Below are 23,269 nucleotides of genomic sequence, written 5' to 3'. Positions count from 1 at the left end.
TTCAGTTTTTACACATTTTCTCTTATGATGTGTGCTCTACATCTCAGTGATATCTCAACTCTACACTATACTGCCAAGGGCTAAAAGTCAGGCACAAAGCTCAGTCTCAATGTCAAAGAGTGAAAATGGGAGGGGGGGGAGGAAATCACACAAGAGAAGTTAATGGTTACAAACTCTACTCTGAAGCTCCTATTTTTATTGATTTTGCAAGTTTCTGCAGCTCATCAACACAATATGAATTAGAGAAGAATGAAAGCATCTCTGAGGTAAATGTTGTGGTCTGTGTTGGTGCTGCCTGCCAAAGTGAACAGGACAGTTATACACGTGCAAAGACGGCTTGTACTTTCTTCATCCACTGAAATTTAAAAATGAGGAGCTACCCTAGAGATGATGAGAGCTGCAGTCCTTGTAGTATGCATTACAGTCCTGCTTACATGTCATTTGGAAAATATGCCAGACAATCCAGAATAGGGAAATTAGATTAAACACACATGTACTGTTCTCAGTGGGAACAGTTTTCTGCTGAGCTTTTTTGAAACTCTGGCCAACTGAGAATAACTAAAGCAGAAAACAATCACCTGGAGCTAAGGCTGAAAAGACATAACATTGATGTTAAAAGAATGCGTTAAAAGAAAGTTCAGTTAAAAAGAAAAGCTACATTTTGATAGCAGTAAAGTTGCACTTTGAAGGAGAAACAACAGTAGAAAATGGTCCTGTGTTACCTGCATCATTAGCACTAGTGCTGACACAGGGGTGCCCTCTCCCACCTTTCTCCCTCCCTTTCCTTAACACCTTATTGTGTAAGGTTTAGGTTAACATTTTCAAAAGTGCCTAAGTGATTAACACTTAGTCCCTGTTTAAAAAGTGACATGCCTAGTCTATACCAGCAAACCCTCCTAATGTGGAAACAGTTTATATTATCAAAAGAGTGATTTTGCTGGTATAGCTTATACTTGCCACCTGAACAAAATAACTATACCATCAAAAGCACTTGTTTAGCTGATATAACTGCATCTACACTAGAGCTTTTTTTCCCAGTATAAAAATGTTGTAAAAAATCCATACCCCTAACCAATATAGCTACAGTGGCAAAAGTGTCTAGTGTAGACATGGTCGTAGACTCTTAGGGTGAAATCCTGGCTCCATTAAGGTCCACAACAAAACATCCCTATCAGTAGGGATTGGCAATCATCTTTAAGTACCTACATCTCTTTTGAAAATAGTCATTAGGTTCATAAGTCATTTAGGTGCTTTTGAAAATGTTACCCTTTACTTTTCTTTATAAAGTAATTTTCTTGAATGACTTTCTGTTAAGAATATTTTTATTTTTGTAAACAATTTAAGACATTTTCAGCCTATGTTGAAAAAAGCCACTGCATGTAGGGCTCAATCCTATGCTCACTGAAGTCAATGGCAAAGGTATTGACATTAATTGCATAAAATCAAGGCCTTGGATTTAATACTAACTCTATAGCTGTTGACACTTATTTACCTAGTGATATGAGCCTTTTGGGAACAGTGGGGAATGTGTATGGTTTTTAAGAAGGCAAGAGTCCTGGAAAACAGACAGTGATGATCAGTAAACACAGGCCCAATCTGTTCTAAATATCATCATCATATATAATCGCTGTGCACTAGATTGTGCCCCATGATCTTCAAGGTCTCTTCCCCATATGAATCTCCCTCCAACAATCAGGTATAATCCTCCTCCTGTACCTCTCAAAAACTGGTAGCTCCCTAGAAAATATAAGAACACTTATGTGACAAATATTTGCATGGGTGCCATTAGTGATTTGGCTCGATCCCAGATACTTGACTAACAATGAGTTGGTAGGTGATCTATTTGGGTTATTTTGCATTAATTTATGAGATAATACAGTACTTTGTGCAACCTGAGGCCATCGTTCCTGAGTAATAAAATCTCATTAAAGAGCTGATCTGGGATTATTGGAAATCAGTTTGGTAACCTTATATATTGACTTTTTTTTTGCTACTAGGAGTGTTTTTTGATCAGCTATTTCACCACTTTAATTCTCCTACATTTTTGTTGTTTGGAATGCATCATTCACTGGAGATTTGGAACCCTAGTCTTTCTGTTGTAACTGTGAGTTTAATAAAGATAATTTCCTTGATGTCTCTGGTGTGAGTAGCTCAGACTGAATGAATATAACCAGCAAAGAGCAGCATTTTATTTATGAGGCATCTTGATTTTGTTTATTAAGCTATCATTTCTGGGTACAAGTGTCAACACAATTTGTGTTTTGAATAATGTGAAGCAGATAACCTTAATTAACAAGTAATTAGAATTATTTTCATATTTAGCAGTTTCCTTTATTGTTTCTGAAACCTAAAACTAAAACTGTAATAAATAATGAGCAGCCAGAACATGTCCCTTCACAGACTTTCATCCAACTCCTTCCATTGGAGTTTGCTCAAATGGCAGAAGTAAGATCCGTGTGGATCTTGGGAAATGGGGCAAAGGCTACATGGTGACTATGGGCTTGTCTACACTACAAAATTAAGTTGACTTTATCTAATTCAACTTCGAGCCACCAAATTAATTAAGTCAATTGTGCGTGGCCACACCATGCTCATTGTCTCGATAGAGTGTCCTCACTAGTAGTGCCTGGATCAATGCACAAAGCAGTGCATCATGGGTAACTATCCCAAAGTGCAACTTGCCGCAGTGTGTTTTGGGAAGTTTGTGCAATGCCTCATGGGAACAAACAGAGGCGTAGCAAGCGCCCTCCGTACCCTCTGACCAGAGGGGGCCCCGCAAGGAAGGGGGCCCCCAAAAGTGGCAAAATAAATACCGCATTCCAGTTTCTGCATTGTAAGGGGCCCCGCCTGGACATATGTTCAGAGGGGGCCACCGTTCGGAGGGGGCCACGTTCTTTGTTGCTACGGCCCTGGGAACAAAACATTGTCGCAGGGGAGAATGGGAACATTGCGTCGGCATCCCACGATGCACTGTCCTCCCTCCCTCATATCAACAGCAAACAACCCAGTGGTTTTCACCCCTTAAAACTGCCATGCGTACTCCATAACCCCAGAAGCATGGAGCCTGCTCAGTTGTGCACTCTTGCTGTGAGCATCTCAAACACCTCGCACCTTCTTCTGCAGTATTTCCAGAGCCGAAGTAGGGTCTGCTGCATGGAACATAGTGATGTCCTGCAAGCAGCCCTGCTGCAAGCCATTGAAAAAAACAATTCACAGTTGCTGCTGGCAGTCACAGAGCAGCTGCACTCTGTTGAGAGCCATTTCTGGTCCTAAGCACTGACTGGTGGGACCGCATCATTTTGCAGGCATGGGATGACGAGCAGTGGCTGCAGAACTTTCAAATGGGGAAGGCCACCTTCCAGGAACTTTGTGCAGAGCTTTCCCATGCCCTGCAATTCAGCAACACAAAAATGAGAGTTGCTTTGACGGTGGAGAAGCAAGTGGCGATTGCTATTTGGAAGCTTGCAATGCCAGACAGTTACCGATCAGTGGGGAATCAATTTGGAGTAGATAAATCAACCGTGGGAGCTGCTGTGCTCCAAGTGTGCAGGGCCATTAATCGACTTCTGCTATGAAGGGTAGTGAGTCTGGGAAATGTGCAGGACACAGTGGATGTTTTTGCCGCGATGGGATTCCCTAATTGCAGTGGGGTGATAGATTGCACGCATATCCCCATCTTGGTACCAGACCACCTTGCCAAAGAGTACATACAACGAAAGGGATACTTTTCAATGGTGTTGCAAGTGCTGGTGGATCATCAGTGTAGGATGGTCATGAAAGGTTCATGACGCATGCATCTTTAGGAACTCGGGTCTGTTCTAAAAGCTGAAATTCGTGACTTTCTTTCCAGACCACAAAATGAAGATTGACAATGTTGAGATGCCTATAGTTATCCTGGGTGACCCAGCCTACCCGTTGCACCCATGGCTCATGAAGCCATACACCGGTTGTCTGGACAGCAGTAAGGAAAGGCTCAACTATGGGCTCAGCAAGTGCAGAATGGTGATTGAATGTGTCTTTGGTTGTTTAAAAGGGCACTGGAGAAGTTTACTGACAAGGTTGGACCTTAGTGAAGGGAACATCCCCATGGTTATAGCTGCCTTCTGTGTGCTCTATAATATCCCTGAAAAAAAAGGGGGGGAAATTTTCCACAGGGATGAGCAGTTGAGGCAGATCGCATGTCAGCCATTTTTGAGCAGCCAGACACCAGGGCAATAAGAAGAGCACAGCAAGAGGCACTGCATATCCACAAGGCTTTGAAAAGCTGTTTCAATAATGAGTCACAGTAATGTGAGCTGCTTGTCTGCATTTGCTTTCCCGAAGCTTCATGAAGCTTGTATCACTGTCCCTGTAAAGCCAACCCCCCACCCACGCCCACTGCTTCTATTCAATAAACAACATTTATTTCCCGAATCCATTTACTTTATTTAACAAACATAAGTAAAGAGGGAGAACAGAAAAAAAAAGTTAGCCTTGGGGAAAAGGGGTTGTAAATTTGGAATGGGAGATACATTTGCAGCTGTGTAACATAATACCGCATTCTAGACCATCAAAGGTCTCTGAATGGGCACCTTCTGTTCCTTGTACCCTCCCCCTAAGTTAAGCAAAAGGGATAATGGACTTTTCTCCCACGCCTCATGGAATGCTTGGGGGAGGATGATTCTGTGCCAGGCGATGCTGGTTGGCTGTCCACCATGGTCTGCAGAGGGACTCTACCCTCCTGCTTCTGTTCCTGCAGTTCAACCAAATGCCTCAACATGTGATTGGTCCCTCATAATCCGAAGCATCTCATCCAGCGCCGCACACTCATTCTCCTGGGAAGCTTTTCTGCTATCCATGTCCATGTCTAACTTCTCAGACAGTGAAATCCTCTACGCTCTCAGCTCTGTGTCAGCTGTCCCAGAGGCGTTCATTATCTCAGTGAACATGTCCTCCTGCATTCTCTTTCTCCTCCTTCTAATCAGTGAAAGTCTGCTTTCAGGTGTTGATGACACACCGAAAGACACTTTTCCAGCTGTCAGTCATGGATAAAAAGAAAGGGACCATTGTACATGCATAAAATGTTTCCATAGCAAGGCTGTTTTCATAAAAACAAAAAACAAAAAAAACAACTCTTATTACACTAAGTGCAAGCCATAACAATCAGAATCCATAACCGTTCACTGCACCATTTTGCTGTTCCAGCCATGGTGATTACTCTACCCTCCCACCCCCCAAGTCATGGGTGACCACACTTTTAATGAAGTTTATGGCAGACTCATGTTGGCAGCAGAGGTAGCTAGTCGAACAACCGCCCCTCCCCGTAGCACCACAGGAAGCTGTTTATGGATGGGGTGGCGGGGTGGGGTGAGGGGATGTTTTCACTCCCAAATTGCAGAATCTCACATGTGGGGCCCCAGTCCCCTATCAGCCACTTAAACTACTTGCCAAGCCATGCCGAGCACAGTAAAGGCATATTAGTGGCTGCTACATGCTCTTTTTTTCCCCTTGTAAGAGCACTTTTAATGAGAACTTCCCCCGTTTCCCCTAGGCGACCTTATGTGATATCAGTCTCCTGAGGGCAACAGAGGCAGAAAGGAAGGAGATGCTGCAATCGTCTGGGAACAGATCTGGTCCTTATGCTGCTATGCTTTGTACTGCAATGATGCCAGCAGAATTAATTCAGGAGTTGTGTGGGAAAGTGTCCTACAATGATGGAAGAAATAAGACTGCCCTGCCAAGAAAATGTCTGCAAAGGATTGCAGAGTACCTCCATGAAAGTTTCCTAGAAATATCCATGGAGGATTTCCGGGCTATCCCAATACATAAACACTCTTTTCCAGGGGCCATCCTCTGCGTATCTGGAGCAGCCTCTTGTAAGCAGAGAGCCACAGCACCTTGCTTTTTCTTCCCAGTAAACATGCAATACCACCGAATGTGTGTGCCCGCTAAAGTTTAGCTGGACTTTGATTGTAACTGTATACTCACCAGAGGTGCCTTCTCTGGCATCACAGTTGGCCACGATGATGTCCTGTGAACCTCAGAGCTCCAGGGTTAAAAATATTTCCTGGCTCTCAGGGAGAATGGATCCACTACTTGCCTGTCTCCCATTCGTCTCCTCCTCCTCTTCCTCATCCACCATATTGTTCTCACTGTTGTCCCTAGACTCACACACCTGTGAGGTGTCCACATTGGTTGTGGGGGTACTGGTAGGGTCACCCCCGAGAATCACATGCAACTCATTGTAGAACCTGCATGTGTGGGGTTCAGCCTTGCCTTCTGGTATGTTCGGCGAAGTTCTTTTATTTTCACATGGCACTGCTGTATGTCCCTCGTGTAGCCCTTCTCCCCCATTCCACGAGTGAATTTGCATAGATGTCAGCGTTTCTTCTGCTGGATCGGAGCTCTGCCTGCACAGACTCTTCTCCCCACACAGGATGAGATCCACCACTCCTGTGCAGACCAGGCTGGAGCATGTTTGGGGCGTGTAGTCTCTGTGATCAGCTGTGCTCAAGCTGGCACACTTCCAATTCTGATCAAACAGGAAATGGGAAATCAAAAATTCCTGGATCTTTAGCAGGGGAGGGACTGTTTCCCGTGTACCTGGCTGCAGTGCTGCAGAGTTGAGAATGATCTCCAGAGCGGTCACAGATGAGCATTGTGGGACACCATCCGGAGGCCAATTAAGTCAAATTGCATAACGCATCTGCACTACCTCGCAGTCGACCGATGAAAATAAAATTAAGTGCTTCGCCTCTCACAGAGGTGAATTACAGAAGTCAACATTAGAGGCGACTTAGGTCGGAGTAAAGGACCCGGTAGTGTAGACACATACATTAACAGGTCAACTTAAGGCGGCTTCCTTTGACCTAACTCTGTAGTGTAGACCATGCCTATATCTCTGCACTGCCTCCTGCCCCCAGGGCTCTCCCCTGATTCTCTGTCAATATGAATTCCTCTTCTTCTCCCTGCCTTTACCTACTAGTCTCCTTCCTCCTGCCGGGACCCATCTTCTGAACTGGTCATGTAGGAGAAGTTTCTATTGCATTATTATAGTTTGCAGTAGAATGAATAATAATCAATTATTGGCCACTGTCAGAAGACAGGATACTGAACTTGATGGACCATTGGTCTAACCCAGTATGGCTGTTCTTATGTTCTTACGATTTTATATCTAATATGAAGTAGCTTGATCTATTCCAAAATATCATTACTTTCTTTCCTATGAACTGAACATTTTGTATGTATAAAGGAGTCACTAAAACTTAATGGTCTACTTTTTCCATGAGAATCTGCTATTGGCCAGCCTGAGAATTTGTTTGCATTTTTGTTATCCTGTTCTTTAAATAGATATCATATGTCAAATGTCTTACAGTAGGTTGGTTCAGGTAAAACAAAGAAGTTCAAATTTATTTAGTTTGTTAGTTTTGTAATGAATATACTCATCTTGGTTTCTAGGTGCCTTTGCAAAAATTAAAAAACAAATAATCAAATCCAGAAGGAAAGTCAGAAACTGCTTTCCACCCCAAAAACAAAACAAAAAATCCAACCAGCAAACTAACAAAAATCCCAAACCCCAATCATAATAAAACCAAGTCCAAAACCCCCACAAACCTTGGCCCTTGTCAGAGGCTTCCCTTCTCAAAAGCTAGTGTAAAGAGGTAGGCCTTCAGATGCATTTGCCAAATTCTGCATCTGGGGAGGCCACTTGTATTAGTAGGGGATATCCACACATGAAAGGCCAGGCAGCCACTCTCCCACAAGGGTTCCAATGATGAGGACATTTTAAAATCTATCCATGGCTTCATAATAATCTCAGTGGCAAAAGCTTGCCTTGAAGAGGCGCATTTTCCAACTGGTCTGTCCCTCCCCATCTACTATTGGGAGAGGGTTGGTTGGTGTTCTGTCCACATACAGAATACAATGGTGCCATTGGACACCCACTTCTGGTAACTACAGCCCGGGTTGTGCCAGAGGAAACCAGGTCAAACTTAAGAAGAGAAACAGACCCATATTTTTTAATATACATTCCAATATTGTAATAAACCAAACTAGGGCTTTAAAAACAGAAGGAAAAAAGGTATCTTGAAAATTACAGGAAAACATTGGCTGTGACACAAGGACATCAGCTCTCAAGGAAAGGAATACAAACGTTTAAATAATATATCTCGCTGGAAATTAAGCTTTGTGAGAAATCCCATTGATTCCTTTTAAGACATTTTATTAAAAGGTCTATTACTGCTTAGCTTGCACTTTGTGGCTATGAGAGATGTTGGAATGAAGAGCTATCAAAGGTGGCTATCAAAGTTTTTTTTTTTCCCCATTTAACTTTTTCTGACTATTAAGCAGCTCATTTTGTGGAGACAGTCATTAGTGTCTTTAATGTGAAACAAAGCTTCTGGATAAGAGCTGCTCGGTGAAGATCAATATGAAAGATATCATTTCAGTTACAGCTTTAATAACTGTAACAATAGGGAGCCTGGCATTGCTGGCTTTATGCATTAATGTAATTTAGAATCTACCAGGTACAAATCTTATCAAACATTAGCAGTAGTTGCACTGGGAATTTCTAGGTAGAGGAACTGTGTGATAAATGAGAAGTGTTTTAAAGGTAGATTTCAATGCACCAAGGCTCATCCGCCATACAGTCATGCAAGAAATACACCAAGACAAATAAAAACAAAACAGATTCCTGAAAACTGATTACAGCTTCTAATGAACTAACGGCATGTGTGTGTGCGTGCACACATGCATGTAGATGTATTTCATTCACACATATACCTATATACTGGTAAGTTTATTTCATTTAAGATCATCAATGATGCCCGGAGCCTGGGACAGGTGCTGTCCCGTTGTAGATATGGTATAAATCATTATATATGTAGGAGTAGCATCTTCCTTAAGGCAAGAGCTGTTTGGTGCAGGAGGGGTAGGGTGTGTCAGGGAGCCAGATGCACCTACCTGGTGGCTACCTAAGCTAGAGCAGATAAGGAGCTACTTTAATTTACATAACTGGTGTAAAATCCCTAAGGGTTTCAACATTCCCAGCTTGATGTGAACCTTTGTACAGAAGAGCCAGCTCTCCTGAGCCAAGTCTTTAGCCCTTCCAGATGCCTGTATTCTGCCTCTTCAGCCTCTCCACCAGCTGTGAGACAGCCTCTCAACTACACATAGCTGCAGCTCCCCTGTGCAGCTAACTGGCCTCTTCCTACACAGCTTCTTTGGATCTGCCTACCAAATCACTCCTTTGCCTACCTTTCCTACACTGCACCCTACCCTAACACTTATTCACCTTTTCTCCCCTTCATCAGTCTACCAGAGTGGTTCTCAACCTGTGGCCCAATCAGCACACAGCTGCGGCCCATGTGACATCCTCAGGGTCATACTGGTAGTATTGGACGTGGCCCACAATGGTAAATAGGTTGAGAACCACTGGTCTACCACAACCAGCTGCCACTTATTCTCCCCCACCCCAACTGCTGGATTTTTTTTTTTTTAAATCAGGAATGAATAACCTCTTATTTTGGATCTTTTACAACCAGGTGGCATTTTAAACATTTGTTTAACTCATGTCCAGATGTCTTCAGGTTCTAGTGTTTACAGGTAGCCATTCAAGATTTACATTTTCTTTTAAAAAAAAAAGATCTAAACTGGGAACACTATGAACTTCCAATTTATCTTTTGCTGATAAAAATGGAAAACTCAAAGTTGAAGCAGCTACTGAAAAGATTAACCACCTGGCACTTGAATTCTTAAACTTTTTTTTTTCAGTGAGATTATAAAGTAGAACTCTGACTTCACCACAAAGAACAATGAGCTTTTAAGGATAACAGAACTGTTTATTTGAACCTCAACTGAATCAAAATTCAGATTTAGTTCAGATAAGCATCCACATTTTGGATGCTTATATGCGTTCTCTACATCCCTTGCGGCTGGAAATGTCATAAGAACAGACTCTTTCGTCACTGCTGCTCCATTTATGGCCACAGATGAAAATTCCTGTAGAGTAACATTTCTTGCAGTATTTTTGCAGGGACAGGGAGAATGTGTCTGATCATTTCAGAACCCTTTCAAATTTGGTTCCAGAAATGGAGCAAGGGGTTCTTAGTTATTTGTAACCAGTACATCCATTCCCAAACAACTTTTTATTTTAGTTTTTCTACGGTCCAGCAGGATTTTTCAAAATATGTCAGGTAACCATTCATCATGAAAAAAAAATAGAGGTAATTGTCACCAAAGCTTAGCCATACTCCACACTGTCATGAAGTAGCTAGTGTGTACATGTAGCACTGCCCTCTGCTAGATAGAAGAAAATTATTCAGATGTGTATCATAGGCTCTATACTGTTAACAATTCAGATTCTCCTTCAACTCCATTTGTAGGAGGCCTGGGTTCTTTGAACAGGAGGATCTGAATTCCACTCTCCCTACCCCAGGATGTGGAATGGAAAGGAACCATAGTGTGTAGTGCAGTAACAACTGTGTAGTCACAGATGACTAAGGATTTCTTTCAGCACTTAATGAGTGGACAAAGGATCATCAAATATCATGTAAAATATTATAAATCATATTAATATTATTAGGCCTGGGCCTGCACTTCTTACTCAGGCAAAAAAGACACTGACTTCAGAAGGAATTTTGTCTGATTTAGGACAGAAGGATTCTCCTGTTATTTGTTTGCCTAACAAGGGCATTCTAATTTCTGTTTTTAAATCTTTTCTCTGTATATTAAATAATCACATCTGGTAGCTGTGTCTCTGTGTTGTGCATATATTGAAGACAGGCCAGAATAATTCAATATTGTTTCATTATTTCAGTATTACAATTATTTCACTACTATAGTATAAAAAAACAAAAACAAAACTGTTTCTTTACCTCTCCTGTCATGTTGTGTTGGGTCACTTTGTATCACATGGTGTGATGTAATGTAACTCAATGCAAGAAGACACATGTCCCTTCTCATTGGAAATTTAAAGAAACAGATTACTTTTCCCCTGTGGGAAACAAAGCAGGTCAGGTGCCCACAACTAGCTGTAGGAAGTTTGACATAATTATCTCAGTTTCAGTACCTATGTATTTCTAATCTAATGGCATTTTGAAAGGAAGTGTATTAGATACCACAATTTAGCTGCAGTAAATGATTAAGCAAAAATAATGCGGAAGGAAAATCATTCCATGTCATTTGCACTCCTTGCATCTATTTTAACATATTGCAAAGGAAAACTCTTGTAAATAAAATTATTGTTGGAGTATAATTTCCAAATATATACTATGAAAGTGGAAAGCCATGGGTAAAAAGTGATACAGCTGGAAGGCCCATTTGCACTGAAATCAAGTGGATGGAAAGAAAGCAAAACCCTTTCTTTTTTACTCAAAAAAAAAAAAAATCTGCAGTAGTGAAATACTGATCTAGTAGAACAGCACATGAAGGCAACTTAAAGACGTGGGTCAAAATTCTACTCCAAGACATACCAATGTAAATGTAGAGTAATTCCACTTTACATTAATGTACTTACCATTATGAGAGTGAGCATGGTTGAAGGGTAAGATTGCATCTAGCTCCTATATAGTGTTTTCCATCTGAAAATTTCAAAGCACTTTACAGCATCATCATCCCAATCTTACAGATAGGAAAATTGAGACAGAGCGAGGTGAAGAGACTTGCCCCAATTCACCTATCAGGCCAGTGGCAAAGCCAGGAACAAAATCCAGGTCCCCCGAATGCTAGCCCAGTGCCCTCTTTACTAGGCCACACCAGAGGAGGAGAAATGAAGAGCATAGAATCCAACTGAAATACTACTTATGTAATATTAAGTGCACTCTCTAATGCCAGATATGTTGTTTCTTTACATCCCCATTCCAGCAATGGGGCCAAAAGCTTTAGTTTTGTATTTCTTGGTAACATTTTAGTTCCAGCATACAGAATGCAATGCCAGTAATATGTCTCCATACATGCTAGCTGGGAGCCAGCATGTGACAGAGAACAAAAAATGAATATTTAAAGAGCAGCATATTCACAACAGATGCAGAAAAACTTCTCTCTCTCTCTCTCTCTCTCTCTCTCTCTCACACACACACACACACACACACACACACACAAAGCATGTGCTGTTTCGAATGGCCTATTAAGCAGTGAAGTTGACACAAAAGCACTGGCACCATTTCAATTTGAGTTAGATATTAAACTACAAGAAATAATATAATTAGAGGTTTACTATTTATTTAAAAAAAAGTACTCTGAAACTATTTATTTAAAATCTTAGGTTTAATCTCTCAGACTATTCCGTTTCTTAACTGTGACAGCTGAATGACTTCACTTTGCAAAGGTTTATGTTAAGCAGGTTCTGAGCTTCCTGCATTTGCATTGACCCCTCCTGAGTTTTAGATTGTTTAGGTTTGAGAAAAGAGAAACTCAGCTGGAACAGTTAAACTTCACCTGGTTTCACATCAAAAACACAAATTTTACAGAGTTTTCATAGAAAGCCATAAATCAGCCTTTTTCACTCAAAACTGGGACTGGGTTTATTTGAAAGATTTGCAACCCTTACAGAGTCTTTCAATAAACCTGGTCTGAGTTTTGAGTTTGTAATGAAAGTAGACAAGTTTAATGGAGTTGTGGATTCATCACACACAGGTTGTACAGCTCTAATCATAGGTCACCTACAACAAAATGATTAAACAGTAACTATTCCATAATCTTACCTGGGACAAATTTAGTCAATATGACCCTCGTGCATATCCTACGCACCTACTCCCATAAATGGTGCCTTGCAAAATTTCCATTAATTATATGTAACAGCAAAATTCAATAATTTAAGAAGGGGTAATGCATGAATATTGTTAACTTGCTAGTGCAGCACTACATTTCCTAATCTTGAACAACTAGCATTAATCTCAAAAATAATGTTTTTCCATGAGTTTTACTGTTCAGAGATGCTGCTGTTTGTCAATTTTTAATATACTCTTTGAAAACTGATGTATACTTTACCCACTCTCAAATAAGTGAGGGATTCTAAGGAAGGATAAAACACTTCCCTGTTTCGCTACAGAAACCTGAGAGGGCAATTAAATAGATGGTAAGAATAAAATGAATTTTGGGACGTCAGGGAATAGGGTCCCTTATTAAAAGCATTGCACGATCAAAGGAGGAAAAACTCTGGGGAAGGATTTCTGCAGCCAACACCTTTGAACCAGGTTGTACCTCCAGAGTGGTATCTAATAATCCCTTTAGGGAAATCTTTGTGCTTTAAGGTCCAGAGTGCTGTAGCTCCACCCCAAAATTGATAAGGAGAAGAACAAAGTAGTACTTGAGAGAAACCATGTGAGTCCTCAGGAGCTGTAAGTCAGAAGGCATGTGTGTCAAGCCCAGAGCATGTATGCTCAAGCCAATGCCTCAGAATAGGATTTAAGGATTTAGATGATGACTGGGGGTCACAGACTTTTCAGCAGGCATGTATGCCTTGATGTTGCCAAAAGCCTGCTCACCAAATCAAGAGGGGAACTGCAGCCAGACATCTTACGTGGTGTGTGTGTTTTCCTGCCTGAAGCTCTAGTGACCGAAGTAAGAGAACCAACAACAGACAGATCCTGTTACAAGTGTCAACTCCTGAATATTTTCCACGGTGGGGAATTCTGAAACAGCATTCCACACATGGAACTCCATAGGTTAGGGCCTGGGTACTAGTGCAAAGAAGTTGATAAGAATTAAACAAAGAAAATGTAAAACAAAATAAGTGAAGGGTTTGTTTTTGTTTTTACACAGTCATTTTGGTAGATGCTGATAATATTTATAACCTACTTTTCAATGTTTTCCCCTAAGGCATGGTTAAGTCCAGCAGATACACAAAGCAAGAACAATCATACCTGGGACACCACCGCCCCACTCAACTACATATCCTCCTTATTTGTGTGCCTTCTACCAACTTGTACTTTTGTAATGAACATATTTCAGCTAAATTGTTTCCTTTGAAACCATAGATGACTTGTATATTTTTTGAGGAATAAATTCACATTTGATAAATGTTCCAAAAGGCTAAGATGGATCTACTACTATGGCAGTACAAACACCTTATTCTCTCACTAAATATTGGAGGAACTGGAGGGGAAATCTTTATGTGGAACATACTGTGATGGAAAACTTCTTAGCACTTTTTAAATTATTCATTAAAAAGGTATATCAGTATTCAGTAACCCTTATAATTAATTATGCTTTAAAATTACAGATTATGGAAATATAAGGATTTTGATTAATCAATTATTCTTCTTTAGAGCATCTCCCAAATTTAAAAACAAGAGAGCTGTTTGGCACAGACTTGAACTTCTGTAAAAATCAAATGCAACTAAAGTATCTACTTTACCTGTAATCTCTAGTACTGCTCTGCCCCCTTGTGCTGCTGCAGTGAACTCAACTGAATAACAGTTTAGCTTAATCTTTGTACATGAACTACACACACAAAAACCACCACTGTCACTTCTCACTTTTCTAGCAAGTTCAAGGTCAGTGCCTAGCTATTTTCAGCTCATCTCTTCTTGATCCATGCAGAGAAATGACAAGGTAACGTGATTCGGGGTCAGCTGTATTACAGGAACCGTTACATAAACGGAGAAAGTGGAAATCAATCCTAGCTGACAGTGTCTTCAGGATAATCAGCGCTCACTCCATGCCGCTGTCAGCTCCCCTGCATCAAACACCATGTTACTTCTGTCAGATCTTTTTAACAAAGCCATATTCTCACTTTTGGCAAAGTAAATAAATATTTCACTTGGGCTTGCATTTAATTCATTGTTTAGCAAACTTTACCACTTTGGATTTGCAAACAATCCTCATATTTACTGAAAAGACATCTCATGCTGTCATATCCATTATTGCCTAGGAAGGTTGTTGGCAAAGATATAATCTTCTCTTATGACATATACCATTCTTCATGCTACGTGTTAGGTTTCTTCATGCAGACCATTGCCTTATGATCCTCTGTTTTCAACTAGATCTCAGCTTCCCAAAATGTTTACTTAAATGATCATCGTCATTTAAAGAATATTAGAGCTCTGCTGTAATGTTTCAGGACACCTTAGTCAATTTGTTTGATTATTATTACTTTATCTGAATCATTTCCTCCTATAACTAGACATCTTTCTTAATGTAGAATTATGAACATATCATTTCACAAGATGTGCTGTGTTAGTTCGTTTCAATGACAGCACATGGTATGTCAGTTTAGAGAAAGAAAAGCTATTCTATCCCACCCACCTTGTGCTCCCATGGAACTGCCAAGCCTGCAGTACTCCACTGAAGAACAATTTACCATAATATTAGTTGTCAGTAAATTCAAAGACGGAACTCCTAAAGCTATAAAATGGATTAGAAGCAATTTAAAAAAGAATTAACAAACTAGAGTAAGAGTATACTGTCAACAAACAAATGCTTCATCATAGCACTGTAATTTGGAATTTTAATTACCCCTCTGCTTCTGTAACAAAACAATGTCTGAACTGGCAGCCATTTGAATCTCTCACAGGTCATTGAGCATTCTAGTTAATTACTCTATGAATAGCCTGTTTTTCTCCCCTCTGGAAACACGTTTCTAATGGCAGTCAAGGTCTGACAAATGTGTCATCTACATAATTAGCTAGGAAGCAACACAAAACATTAAACATGCTTTGTGCCGACAACTATCAAAACATTTCATTTGTTGTCAATTATTCATTACTTTGTAGGTTCTGAAGGGGTTGTTATTATGGAAATAAGTCCAGATGCTAACAAGGTTAGCATTTTTGATTCAAATTAGTAATCAGAGGACTAACTTTTAAAAAAATGTATCCGATGAACATTTATGGCACTTTTCAATCAGTAGTAAAGTATAAATGAATTTATTTAGGTTCAGGTTAAAATAGTCTGGCATAGCACGTATGCAACTCTACAAATTAGTCTTTCTTTGAAGTGTTAGTATCTAAACTGAAGTAGTAAACTTTCAGAACCTTTGGCAAGACCAATTTGTACATAGTAAATAGGGTGAAGATTTTCACAGCATGAGACAATGTATGACTGAAGGAAAAAAACCAACCACACTGGAGGTTTTTGAACCTTTTTCCTATCCATGTGTCACAATGAGTAAAAGTCAAAAATCAGCAATTCCAATTCATATAATATCTTGTCTGAACTTCAGTTTGATTTAGCAAACACCACAAACTGGTTACATTCACCACTTCCGCAGCAGAGCTGAAATGAATTTAGTCCATCTTTCAAAAAGAAATAGGTACTGCTTATTTCTTTTTCTGCAAGATCTTATGATGTTGTCTCTCAAGTTATGCAGCTGAAATGTTATACTGAAATTGCTTTGAATATAGACAGATGGAGATTTTAACAATAAAATTAACATGCACCTTTTTAGCCAAGATCAATTCAGTTCTGGTACCTACAATATAAATATAAAATACACATACAGACAAAACACACACACACACACACACACACACACACACAGTGTAACAAAATACACAAACAAAAGACATTCAAAAATTCTATTTTAGAAAACAAAAGGTGCCTTCCTAAGCCTTGCTTTCCACATGTGAAAAAAAATGAAAATATATCTGACAAAAAATAGTTTGATAAAAAAATCATTGGTCATCAAAAATGGCAGTAGAGCAAATTATATTGTTCAATCTACCTTTTAATCTTGACTCTAATTTCTCAAAACCTTAGTTTTTCCTTCTAAACCAATATGTGGGCCCAGTCCAGCACTATGAAGTGCAGTTGGTTTCAATGCAATTTTGCTGAAGTAAAGACTCAGGGCTTGTCTACATTACCCGCTGGATCGACGGGCAGCGATTGAGTCTAGACATGATAAATCGAGCACCGAACATTCTCCCGTCGTCTCTGGTACTCCACCCGGGCGAGAGGCGCAAGCGAAGTTGATGGGAGAGCATCAGCCGACAACTTACCGCAGTGAAGACACCACGGTAAGTAGATCTAAGTATGTCAACTTCAGCTACGTTATTCACGTAGCTGAAGTTGCATAACTTAGATCGATCACCCCCCCCCCCCCCCCCCCCAGTGTAGACCAGGCCTTAGGCCCTATTCCTACAAATGCTTATTGACTTCAGTTGACTAGTCACATACTTAAAGTTAACATATGTAAAAGTAGTTGAAGAATTGGAGCCTAAGGAATTATGACTTGACTTATAATTTGTGAACATTTTATATGTACAATATTCTACTGTACAACAGAGAATAGAGGTAAAATGCCATTCTGATTTGATGACATAAAATATATTTGAACTACACAGAGTAGAACATAGAGATGAGGTATCTGAAAATTCTGTTTTATTTTCCTTCAATGGTAGGAAAAAGAATGGGTTATATAACATATCTTTTCCATTTCTAACTTCTATGATTCCACGAACAATCTTGCTGGAGAAACAGGACTGGAATTACTTTCATACAAGTCACTGCTTTAACGCAAATCTACTTATTTTATATATAACACTTACATGCTTGGTGAAATTAAAGTGGTTGCCATTAAAAAGTAAGCATTTACTAACAGTTATCACATTGTGTCATCTGAGGTACATTCATATTTCTATCCCTAATATTCTAGTACTATTTTTTGAACACGCAACAACTGAATTACCTCAGATACTCGGGAGTCAAAACCATTCCCTTTTAATGGTGTTTACCATATTTTTTATTGAAAGCCAAAGAAAAAATGTCTATGTATATCTTTAGGTGTGTATGTGTATATATCAATATTGATGTAGATAGTTCTCTCTCTCTCTCTCTCTCTCTATCTAGATAGATAGATAGATAGATAGATACAAGGATATCTATGAGACATAAGTCTGAAGAGAGTCAAGTGTAAACAGACCTTTTTAGAACAAAATAAACAGATTTTATTTTTTATAATTTATAGTATTGTGAATGAGGAGAACGTCTTAATGAATTAAGCAATTACTTGTTGAGAGAACATTTTTGTCAATGCCTGTTTTTCTCCAGGGAAAAAAAAGAAGAAAGTACAAGGAAAAACAAATCTTCAAAAACTTCCACTAATATACTATTTTAAAAATGAGCGCCAGTGATCTTACAGAGAAGGAAATAATCCATTTTCAGCTAAAATTTCCTACAGCAACAAGAGAAATATCATGAAACTAAAAACATTTTTAGAAAGGATGCAGTCTGTCTTTTAATGAACATTAAACAGATAACATATTTATGAGGAAGTCAAAATATTTTGGAAGCCGATAATCCTGTAAGTCTTAACATGCTATAAAAACAACAAATAAATGCAAAGTGTTACTGTTACACATGCCTGCCTGATCAATGGTTTTCACATATTGATCTATAAATGGAGTTGACAGTCTGTGTTGGCTGCACATTTTCCAAGCAGCTCTATTTTTGTACAAAACCAATACGGGCAATTACCTTTGTTTGAGATGCCAAGTCTTATCAATTCAATGTGATTTAGTGTCATTTTAATTAAATATCAGGATCTACTTCAGGACAATCTATACAAAGCCTCAAACTTGACTATAAGCTTGATTTGAAATAAACATATAGAAGCCCTGCAATCTCATAACATGGCTCAAAAACTCTGCTAAACAGAAGGCTTGTATTTTTAGCTATTTTATTTCTGTTTTTTTGGCTAGTCATAACTTTGGCAAGTATTATATGATCACAGGACTGGAGTAAGAAACAAAAGAAAATTGCTTCCTGCTTCTCTGATAATGTATCAGAGAGCTAAATAAACCAACAAAGTCTGTTTAATCAAAAAGAACTCTAATACATTAGCATTTTGGAATGTCTAAGATAGACGCTAATTCTTAATCTAAACACCAATAAAAAAAGACATTTCATTGGTGAATTTGCTCTGAATGAAACAAAATGCATTTATCTGGGTTTAAAAGATAGAAATACTGATGTACATTGGTGGTTGAGATACTAATATTAAACACTGAAAGAGCTCTTGTGTACTACTGTCTGTGTCCAGCTTCAAGATTTGTGCTCTTTAAATTCTACATTAATATCAGTTCCAACCTCTGTAGAATACTCGAGCATTTCCATGTAAATATCGCAAACTAAAAGACATGAGCATCTAAGCTTTCGCATCAGCTAGCTTCTCTATTACACATTCAACATCTTTACTACTACAAAATGCACAGTTCATATGGCCTTACTGACGTACGCTGCATATCCTCCATTGTCACACTATAGAAAATAATCTGTTCATCTTCAAAAGGAGAGCCCAAGGTGTGCACACAACACAGCACTGAATACTGTAGAATGCCACAAATCACTTAGACAAAATTATGTAGTCTCTTCGCTACAAATCACTACTAGAGGTCCTTCATAAATGTGTTTTATTTTTTTCCAAACATATTTTAGTAATATTTTTCTAACTGTTCAAAATGCACCAAATCCTGAATTGCCTCAACTTACACAAACTTCAGCTGAAGTGAATGGGTTTTGCATGAGTTAGGCAAGGAAGATTTGGCCCAGGATCAATAGAAAGAGAAATGTATTTATTAACAGATCAGAGATCAGTAGATATTCCTAATGCATTTCCATAATTGAAGTAACAGAGTAACATGGAGCTTCTTATGAGTTCACTCATATTGCTAATGTTTAAAAAAAACTAACATTTGAAAACAAAGAAATACAGTTTATGTGAAACAAATACAAAATGTTTCCAAACATTTGATAAGCCCAACCAATGACATACACACCCACACACCAAGTATCTTAACAGAGAATCAGATTCTCAACTGATATAAAACAGCATAAGTCCTTTTTTGCCCTGCAACACAGTGTAATAAGATTCAATTGATATGTTGGTATATGTATCTTTAAGCTCTGATCTATACTCCTTTGGATGAAAAACTGAAGGTTGTTTACTTAAGTGCCCAGAAACTACAAAACAAGAATACATTACTCAAAACAACCATAATAAAGAACTCTTCACTTTTTCAAGGCACTTCACAGACAAAAGTTATATCTTCTCCCTTTCATGTCCTCCCCCAAAATCCTTTACTAATCAGGCATGGAGGATCTGATATGTCAACATGAAAGTGATACAGATATTTTGGTAAATTTTTTACATTAAAATAACACTACACTTTAAAAATATATTTCAATAATTCTTGTGGTTTTAGTTTGGCTTTAGCAAACGACTTTAACAGGCTTATATGAGTAAATATGCCAAAATACTTTTCGGTATGTCAATATCTAGTCAGAAAATTCTGCATGGCAAAAAGAGAAACAGAAAGGAAATCAGTAGCATGAAAAGCTTTCAATCTATGATATTGGAGCCAAGTTTGCTTGGTAAAATGACATATACTGAGCAAAATACCACGTCTTGTAATTAGCTACTAAACAAATGTAACACAAAGCAACTTTTCAGCTCCCTACTAATGAACATACATTCTACCTGCTATGGTTATGGGAATGCAGCAGTGAATATTTATGTCTAATTTAACTTTTTAGAACCCTTGCTCTGTAACAGTCCAGCATACTACCCCCAAAACTAAAGTTATGTAACAAGGTAATATCAACAATGAGAAACTGCATGATAAAATCCTGCCCAAAAGTGAAAAATGCTAATTTTGTCTCATTTAGCAGCTGGATACAGAAATGCTCATTAGTTTTAAGAGGGTTAATCCTTTTAACTTTTGCATATTGATATGCCAATTATGCCTAATTGTACAAGAGGCATCAGTCAAGGTAATAGTGCATAAACACATGAAAGTTATTAAGTACATCCCAACATGTAATAAAGTAGGTGTTAATTGGTAGCTGAGTTCTGCAGGCTATTGAGGTGGATAATTCATTGAGAGATGGATCACTTGTAATTTCTCTACATAATTCCTTTTGCAGTCTCATGCTGTGATGTTTTCATGCTTGTCAAAAACAACTGCAGCCTAGTGCTGTTTGTTAAACACAGCCAATAAAATATGTTAGGCATCATTAAATATACTTAACTTTTAAACTTTTTCAAAGGTACAGTTCTTACTGATAATGCATTATAGTATTTCCAATAAATTACTGTAAACACTGTTTCAAGTTCATAACTGAGGAACATTTCACTTAGGATAAAAACAAAGCAATATGTGCAATGTGTCTCAGGCAAATGATACTTTTAAATTGGAAAGTAAACATACAGAAATGAATCTCTCATCAGTTGCCATGATCTAAAGCAATGTTTTCAGTACAGAAATATGATGATTTGCTTCCCTGAGCTAAATTCATGTAAGTAAATAAATAAAAAGAATGATTAAAATCATATACTTTTCAAACTACCTTGATGAAAGTGTTGTGGGTTAATTTTGCCTTTGAACTCGGGTTGAATGCTGCAGGAAAAATACAATTTCTATAGCAAGCTTATTCCATTTAATAACCCGGTTAGTATAATGGATTCCTATGAAATATTCAGCTCTCTAACAGAACAGCAATGAATGGCTGTGAAGACTGACTGAGTCTTGGGGGTCTGTCCCCAGCTAACCTAACTCGTTCGCATTCACTGAGAACAAAATGGATCTGGAGTCCAAAAAAGTAGCTAACATTGCATAAATAATTTTGTAACATCATATGGCCTCAGCTGCAAGTTGCCACCATTACAGAAGAAAATTAACCAGGGGAGACTCATACCAATCAGTCTGTTTAGTAGCTCAGAATGAGTACAGGGGCAGGGACATAATTGGCAATAAAGTTCATCACTAACTATTTTATTTTAAATCATTTTAATGGATAAAAATGTCTCAACTCTGTTCACAGTTAACATATTAAGATAAGTTCAGTATCAGAGCTCTGCAAAACAGTGATTCCTACAGCAAGACTATTTTAGGTGTGTGGGATGCAAAGTTTCCCTTTGTTCAAAGAGTTTTAATGTCTGTTTTACTCCTTTTGTCTGATTTTAGCCTCTGGCTTTTAGAAGTGATAAAAAAAATGTTAGGAAACGTAAGCACTATACACCTGCACAGCTTCATTTTTTATTACGCTGAAGCATGAGAGTGGAGATCCTGATTAGTCATTAAAGGTGCTAGCACCAAATCCATGATATGTCTTTGTATTAAACGGTTTTATTTTAATAACTGGTGATGCTATTTGAAAAAAGTGACATTTCTTACTGCCTGTATGGGTTCCTACTTGCAAGGGTTTCTAGAAGAATTAATAATAAGCCTGAAGATAATAATTTGGTTTTACAAAAATCAGACCAGGAAACACTCGTGGAATTTTACTTACAGGTTCTTTGACCTTCACAGTCTCAGAAAGGATCATTGATTTACTTTGGCTATGCCTGTCATGGTGGCTGTTGGCATTTTTGATCCTCATTTGAACAGCCCCTATATTTTGGTGGGTGGGATTCAGTTTTTCAGAGGAGGTATCGGAAGCTGGAAGTCCTTGCATGGTTACTGTGTTGTCCTGAAAAACACAGAACAGTAAAGTTATTCTAGATACATGTGCTCTTTACCTAAAAACATATCAGTGCATATTGTATTTCACTGCCGTCAGTAGCAGACACAGGCTGAACCAGTTCAGGAAATCATGGTGATCTTTGAACACCCGGGTAACCAGCAGTTGATTACTGTACTAATCACTCATACATCCAAACTGACTTGGAAGAGTTAATGCAGTGTTTTTGTAGCCATGTCAGTCCCAGGATATTACAGAGACAAGGCAAGTGAGGTAATATATTTTATTGGACCAACTTCAAGAAGTTCATCCAATAAAAGATATTACCTCACCCATCTTGTCTCTTGGAAGAGTTAAGTTTATGTAAAAGATTATCCTTATCTCAAATGCCATTCTCCTCTATGGTGTAATTTCTCTGTAACCTTCTATCACATCCAACTGGCAGCCATCAAACTTTGTCTTTGGCCCTGTTCACGCTATACATTTTTAGACCACATGAAGGAAAGTGACATGGTTTGAAAGTAATTAACCTGACTGACTTCTACACTACAGTACTTTAAAATCCACGTTACAGGCACGTTAGAAAACTATGCTGGAGCCCTGTTAGCATGGTCTTCTCAAGCACAGATCTGATGAACCTTTCTTAGCTTCAATCATTTCATCTATAGCCTGAGCACATGAGATCCCATACACTAAGGAGGATCAGGCCTGGTTAGTACTTTGGTGGGAAACCTATATGGAATGCACAAGTCCTGCAGGAAGTAGTACTAATGATGTGGTATAAATAACTTACATGTGCACCTCTATGATGCTAAGGGGAAGTGTGACTATGGAGGGGCCATCTTTTAAATGAAATACGAAGCCATGGTTCTGGCTTCTTGTTATGTAAAGT

The 23,269-nt window shown here is 38.7% G+C and overlaps 1 protein-coding gene across 1 annotated transcript in view; it reads right to left on the bottom strand.

Moving 5' to 3' along the window:
* The window catches only part of ARHGAP15 (Rho GTPase activating protein 15), a 418,305-nt gene extending 395,592 nt beyond the window's left edge, over positions 1-22,713 (bottom strand). The window contains exons 1-2 of the mRNA XM_029910511.1: positions 22,705-22,713; positions 22,207-22,386 (exon numbers count right to left, since the gene is read on the bottom strand). Of these exons, the coding sequence (XP_029766371.1) occupies positions 22,207-22,386; positions 22,705-22,713 (189 nt within the window). The remainder of the gene's footprint in view (positions 1-22,206; positions 22,387-22,704) is intronic.
* Between the last annotated feature and the right edge of the window lie 556 nt (positions 22,714-23,269).

Source organism: Terrapene carolina, unplaced genomic scaffold (assembly GCF_002925995.2).
Source record: "Terrapene carolina triunguis isolate 2854851 unplaced genomic scaffold, T_m_triunguis-2.0 Scaffold62, whole genome shotgun sequence".
Classification (NCBI taxonomy): domain Eukaryota; kingdom Metazoa; phylum Chordata; order Testudines; family Emydidae; genus Terrapene; species Terrapene triunguis.
Note: the sequence above shows the minus strand (reverse complement) of the source record. Positions and strands in the feature narration are given on the sequence as shown.